The 6,291-nt window shown below is 45.3% G+C and overlaps 1 protein-coding gene across 4 annotated transcripts; it reads right to left on the bottom strand.

Moving 5' to 3' along the window:
- Window positions 1–2,100: 2,100 nt before the first annotated feature.
- AGTRAP (angiotensin II receptor associated protein) lies at window positions 2,101–6,259 on the bottom strand. 4 transcript variants are annotated; one of them, XM_089534144.1, is made up of 5 exons: window positions 6,064–6,259; window positions 5,061–5,095; window positions 4,174–4,285; window positions 3,626–3,827; window positions 2,101–2,925 (listed from the first exon to the last, which is right to left on the bottom strand). In XM_089534144.1, the coding sequence occupies exons 1-5, from the start codon at window positions 6,067–6,069 to the stop codon at window positions 2,813–2,815; spliced, it is 468 nt and encodes a 155-aa protein (XP_089390270.1). In that variant the 5' UTR covers window positions 6,070–6,259; the 3' UTR covers window positions 2,101–2,812. The 4 variants fall into 4 exon arrangements, with proteins under 4 accessions (XP_089390270.1, XP_089390267.1, XP_089390268.1 ...); XM_089534141.1 differs by having other exon boundaries at window positions 6,090–6,257; XM_089534142.1 differs by lacking the exon at window positions 6,064–6,259 and adding an exon at window positions 5,651–5,712.
- Between the last annotated feature and the right edge of the window lie 32 nt (window positions 6,260–6,291).

The following is a 6,291-nucleotide window of genomic DNA, read 5'->3' as shown; positions in this document are numbered from 1 at the left end:
GGAGGGGGGCTTCTGTGCCAAAAATGGGAGGGCTGGAGGGGGGGGGAAGGACCCCTTCCTAGTATCCCAGGAGTAGTAACTACTTCTCCTTACTCATCCCTCTGCAAATGCCTCGCGCCTTCCTTTTCAAACCGACAGCTTTGCAATGCAATGGGGGGAAGGCAAGGGGGGTCCTTGCCTTTGCAGATGGGGCTCCTCCAGGGAGGCATCGAGGGCCAAAGCAGTCCTGGGAAAATGCTGCACACATATAGTTATTTATTGGGATGCATGCAACCAAAGCAAAACACCAAAGCAAAGCAAGGCAATGCAAAATTTACAACAGCAGTAGTAGCAATAATAATAATAATAATAATAATAATAATAATAATTGCAAAATTATTTGCTAAACCACATCACAGAGAAGGGAAAGAAACTAAGAGGTTTCTTTACTGGGATGCAACAAAGCAAAATACCAAAGCAAAGCAAGACAATGCAAAGTCAGATGATGATGATGATGATTAATAAACACCTGGGTTGGAAAAAAGTGGTCCAGGGGTCTCATGTGGCCATTTTTTTAGCACATAGGGACCCCAAGAGGATCCATATTTTGGGTCCAAAATGGCCTCTGGGGATTTGAGGAGCATTTCCACTATTTTTGGTGACCCAATAAAATATCTTCAGACATTTCCCCTCCATTTGTATTTCTTTTTTTGGCCCCCAAAATGCACAGAGTGTGAATATTTTTCTGCAAACACAACCTTCTTCTAGGTCTTTTCGGGGTCTTTTTCGAAGAAAGAGAAAGGAACAACAAGGGAAACAGCAACAAAAGAGAAGTGACCATTTGCAACTCTCAAATTTTGGGGGACACATCAAGATGTGTGCAAAATGTCTTCATTTCCCCTCCAATAAGCATGATATACAAATAGGACATAATGTTACTCCCAGTGCAACTTTAAAAAACCAAACTCAGGGTGTCCAAAAAATATGTTTCCAGAAATTAAGCAAGTGATAATTTGAGAAGTAGGAGGCAGAACATGACACTGTTCCTTCTTTCTCAACAGTGCACCAAGGACATCCCTATCGCAGCCATTTGACGTTCGGAGGGTATGTGAAAACTGGAGTTTGAAAGCAAGTGGAAGTACTGGAAGTCCCCATTTAGATTGGTGGGAGACACGTAGCATAATGGAAGAGTTGGAAGAGACCCCAAAAAGGCCATCCGTTCCGAGCCCTTGCCATGCAGGAACTCTCCATCAAAGTATCTCCGACAGACAGCTGTCCATCCTCTGTTTAAAGCTCTCCAAAGAAGGAGACTCCAACACTTTTCGAAGCAACGTCGAACAACTGTTACTGTCAGGACTAGACCTCTTCCTCACCAACTCCCATCATCCCTGACTCCTGCTAGCTGTGGCTGATGGGAGATGTGGCCCCACTATCTTTGGATGACTTCAAGCTAGTGTTGTGTGCCTTCATTTCTGACTTATGGCGACTCTAAGGCGAATCTATCCTGGGGTTTCTTGGCAAGGTTTGTTTCAGAGAGGGTTTGCCATTGCCATCCTTTGAGGCTGAGAGAGTGTGACTTGGCCAAGGGCACCCAGTGGGTTCCCATAGCCCAGCTGGGATTCGAACCCATAGTCCAACACTCAAACCATTAAACCATGCTGGATCCTTTGATTTTGAATTTTGGAATCCCAGGTAAGAGAAACTCAACCTGTACTATTTTAAAGGCAGATATATAAATTTAAAATGTTATTTATAAAATTATACATTCATACATTTTAATTTCCCCCTTAATAACAACAGAATCCATCTTAAAAATAGTACAGATCGAGTCTCGCCTATCCAGAGGTTCAACATCCGAAGCATTCAAAACTCCAAAATGGTGCGCATGGGTGGCTGGGTGTGCAACGCCTTTGCTTTCAGATGCAGCGTACACAGGCTTTGTTTCATGCACAAAACTGTTTAAAATATTGTGTATAAAATTACTTTCAGGCTTCTAAGGTGTATTTATGAAACACCGATGGATTTGATCCACCCGCAACCAAAACCTTTCTCGCTCCCTGGCCACTCCGTTGTAACCAAAAGTAATGCGCGGCTCAGATAAAATTCAGAAGCTCTCAAGACTTCTCTGTGTGAATTATTTTATTACAAATACATTGTATTTTTAATATTTAGGTTGAAACTCAGGTGCCAGAGAAAAAAGCTCCAGCAACCAGGAGGAAGAAAGAAGATGGTGCGTTTTAAGACACAAGGGTTTAAGGACAGAGAAATGGAGGGGGAACCATTGACCTCCAAAAAGTACTTTTGGCACAGTCCTTGGCAAAGGCGATGGTGGCATTTTGGTGCCGGCAGAGGATTTGGAGGACAAGTGGTCCCTTTGGCTCAGAAAAACAAGAACAGTTCTTGCTAGCAGACACATCTTCAGCCTCAGTGGAGAACCTCCAAAGAATGGAACCTTTTTTGGAGATGGACATTAAAATTACATCCCTCCCCCAGCTTTACAAGGCTATCACTTTCCTAGTGTGAAATGCAAAGGGGAAGACTCTCCTAGCTAGGAAATAAAGGCATGTGCCACTTTCCAAAGAGATTAAACGCAACAACGCTCTCCGAGGCATACGATGGTTCCGGATTTGAGGCACGACTTCTGGCAATCGCAGGGCTCCCAGGTTGCTCCCCAAAGAAAAGGACCGCGGAGAGGAAGGACGGTTTGGCTCAGATGCTTTTAAATGCCCATCCGCACCTCGAGCGGATGAAGGATACAGGCGATAGACGGAAAGAGTTTGTTTCCCGGAGGTACAGCCTGGTATTCTTTGGCCACTTTGCCCATGAGGAGGCATCAATAAGGGCAAGGCGGCATCGCTTTGGCGGCCACATCGGGGTACGGACGTGGCGGATCTGGCGTATCGATGGGTTGGTAGGAGCTACGGTCTTGGCCGACGTTGAAGACACCTGCAAAGGAAATGCAAAATAGCATTTAGAAGAGAAGGTCTGCAAATCCAAGTGCCCGAAATGGAAGCACAAGGGTTGACTCCACAGAATGCATCTGAAGAAGGTGACTGAAGTCTAGGAAAGCTCCTGCTGCCAACTTCTTCCTTTCATTTAGTCTCAAAAGTGCAACAAGATCTCTCTACGTAATAATTCCAGAGACTAACACGGCTATATCTTTGCATTCTACTAAAGGCTGAGTCTCCCTTATACATAATGCCCAGGACCAAAAGAGTTTTGGATTTTGGAATATTTGCAGATGTGTTGTCGTTGTTGAATGCCTTAGGAGACCCTAAGGCTTTTCTTGGCAGGTTTCTTATTATCTGCTCCATCATTTGTTACATCAATAATGTATTTCTTTAGAATCATCAAATTGAGCAGTGGTGACCCAATGAATTTCACAGGGTTTTCTTAAGCAAGGATTCCCCCGAGGTGCTTTTCTCACCTCCTTCCTCTGAATCAGAGCCTCCAGCACCTGGTCCTTATTGGTGGTCCCCATCCAAGTACTAACCAGGGTCAACCCTGCTTAGCTTCTAGGATCAGACAGGATCTGGACCCTCCTCTCTCTATGTGTCTATGTGCCTTCAAGTCTCCTATTGATTTATGGCACCCACTTGATTGTTTTTAGGGTTTTCTCAGGCAAGGGGTTCTCCAAAAGGCTTACCTAGGCTGAAGACGTATTCTCCGCCTCGCTCCCGGTACATCTGGTAGGCGAAGAAACAGGACAAGGGCTTGAGGAGGAGGCTGAAGATGGCCATGCCGTTGGAAAAGCGCATGGGGTCCGTCAGGAGCCTTTGGTCCCGGGGATAAAAGAGGCCGAAGTGAATGATGTCTGTGAGGATTGTCAGGAACAGACCGGTCAGGAACTGAAAAAGAGAAGCATCCCCAAATCGCACGCTGTTGGGCTTCAAGGTTTCCCAGTTTGGTCATCCCCTGGTTTCCATTAGGTCTAGTTTCTTTCTTGGCGCCAACATGGTTTGTGCATTGGACTATGGAGTTTATTATAAGGGAGGGAAGCGCCCAAATCCCACCGATAAATGGGGTTTGAACCTGGGAAAATCAAGCAAGAGCGGGATTGTTTTCGGACGACATCGCTCGAGTTAAGCAGTTAACGTGACATTAACCCACACAAAAACTGCGCCACTTTCTTAACTTCAGAAAAATCCCAAATGTCCCTACACAAAATAAGAGGGGGAAAGTTGAAAAACCAACCATGAGGATGGCGTCGACCGAATCCCTTTGGGCCACCGCCCAGACGCCCAAAGCAAAAACGGTGAAGTTACTCCAGGAGTAAGAACTGGGCAACCACAGCTCCATGCTGCCCCTGTTTGGCAAGGAAGAAAAATAATAATAGTCAATATATATACATATATACATACACACACACACACACACACACACACACACACACACACACACCCCTGGCGTAAATCGGTATGAAAACAACTGGACAGTTATTTTGCACCAAAATGGTTTTTGCAAGATTAAAACAACCAATTCAACAGCCCTCAACCTTCAACTCAAACAGATGTTTCCATCCCAAAGAAGAGAAGATATAGGTTGACTCTCCCTTATCCAAAATACTTGGGAACAGAAGTATTTGGGATTATGAAGTCGAAGGCTTTCACGGCCAGCATCCATAGTTTTTTGTGAGGTTTTGGGGCTCTGTAGCCATGTTCTGGAAGAGTTTATTCCTGATGTTTCGCCAGCATCTGTGGCTGGCACCTTCAGAGAATGCTATTTGGGATTATCTCTAAATATCTGTATTTGCATATACAGGCTGAGTCTCCCTTATCCAGAAACCCAAAATATCCCAAATTGGCCACATGAACGGCCAAGTTAGTGGAATTCAAGGATTTGTAGTTTTGTGAGATGTTTAGCCTTCACAGTGGTGCCCATGACAAACTACAAATCCCAGGGTCCCATTGAGCCCCGGCAGCCAAAGTGATGCCAAACTGGATTAGAGTGAACGCAGCTGTAGTGCTCGGATTTGGCGGAGCAAAAGGGATCCAAACCACCTTGGTTCACAACCGGATCCCATCCTTGCACGCTTCATGAGTGGAACACACGCGGCGTGAAAAAGCGTGCGAGGGACTCACCATATTGTCAGCAGCCAATGCACCAGAATGATGGCCTAAGGAGAGAATGGAGAGCACACAAGGCGTGAGATACTTTCCTATCTTAAAGGAAAAGGAAAGAGATTAATATCACGGATTATTTTGCAATGCAAATTTAATGGCAGACGACAAAAGAAGACCAAGGTTCGAGTCCCCTCTCAGCCATAGGAAAGGAGGCAAGTCACACTCTCTCAGCCTCGGAGGGAGGCAAAGGCAAACCTGCCCCGAACAAATCTTGCCAAGAGAACCCCCTAATAAATATTTTTTAATGCAATTTAATAGGAAGGTGCCATCGGAAACCGCTTCCTTGTCAATTCTGAAACATGAGAAGCGGCTCTAAACGCAGCCCTTGTCCTTTTTTAAGACTACAGCTCTCCAAATCTTTCTTTTGGACTACAATTCCCCCAATCCCCCAGCCAGCACTTATAGAAACTCCTTGTTTTAAGACTACAGCTCCCCAAATCCCCAGAACTTGGAGAAGTTCCTTTTAAAAAAAAAAAAAGACTACAACTCCCCAAATCCCCAGCCAGCCCTCTTTGGCAAAGAAGGCTCAAAAGATCTTGGGAAACTACCTGTTTGGGATTTGGGGAGCTGTAGTTTTGCTTTCAAAATACAGAAACCACTCCAAAAGTTTTGCAAAGGCTCTCCTTAGCAGAGGTTTGGAGAGTCCTGTGATTGATACCAAAGTAACTTCTTTCAAACCAGCCCCAAAGACCCCCTTGAAAGAGAGGTATCCTGGGATCTTGAGGAGATAAAAAAGTAACTTCTCCAAGCTTTTGGGACCCCCCCAAAGAGCCTCACCCTCCCAGCCTTTTCCCTCTGTTATATCCTCTATGTGCCTTTTTACGCACCAGTTTGGCATCTATTCCAAACCTTGGAGAGGGTGTGCTGGTGTTTTGCACACTTCTTGCACACTCACCCTGGCCCCTTGACCCTTCTGCCCCTTTGCACACATGTCTTGCACGCATTCACACACGCATCTTACACGCATTCCTCCCTTTTTTGCTGCACCTTTAGGTTGACTGCTGGCACCTCCATCCAAAAAACTGGTTCTTCCTTTTAAACTCAGATCCTTCTCAGTCTTCTTTCTTTCTTTCTTTCTCTCTTGCTTTCTTTTTCTGAGTGCTCCGCCCCAGTCAGACCCGTGACTGCTTTCCCTGGGATGGAGGGAAGGAAAAAAGAAAGAAAAGAAAGAAAAGGAGAAACTCCTCCC

This window comes from Sceloporus occidentalis, unplaced genomic scaffold (assembly GCF_023333645.1).
Source record: "Sceloporus occidentalis isolate IW3139 unplaced genomic scaffold, rSceOcc1.0.p SCAF_8, whole genome shotgun sequence".
Classification (NCBI taxonomy): domain Eukaryota; kingdom Metazoa; phylum Chordata; class Lepidosauria; order Squamata; family Phrynosomatidae; genus Sceloporus; species Sceloporus occidentalis.
This window is presented reverse-complemented; position numbering and strand designations above follow the sequence as displayed.

Excerpts from the sequence above, each read along its gene's own strand:
- AGTRAP (XM_089534141.1), bottom strand. The coding sequence starts at position 6,116 with ATGGAGGTGCCAGCAGTCAACCTAAAG. Across the intron at positions 4,286-5,060 it reads CATTGGCTGCTGACAATATG|GGGCAGCATGGAGCTGTGGT; the intron begins GTGAGTCCCTCG and ends CTTGCCAAACAG. Across the intron at positions 2,926-3,625 it reads AGAATACGTCTTCAGCCTAG|GTGTCTTCAACGTCGGCCAA; the intron begins GTAAGCCTTTTG and ends TTTCCTTTGCAG.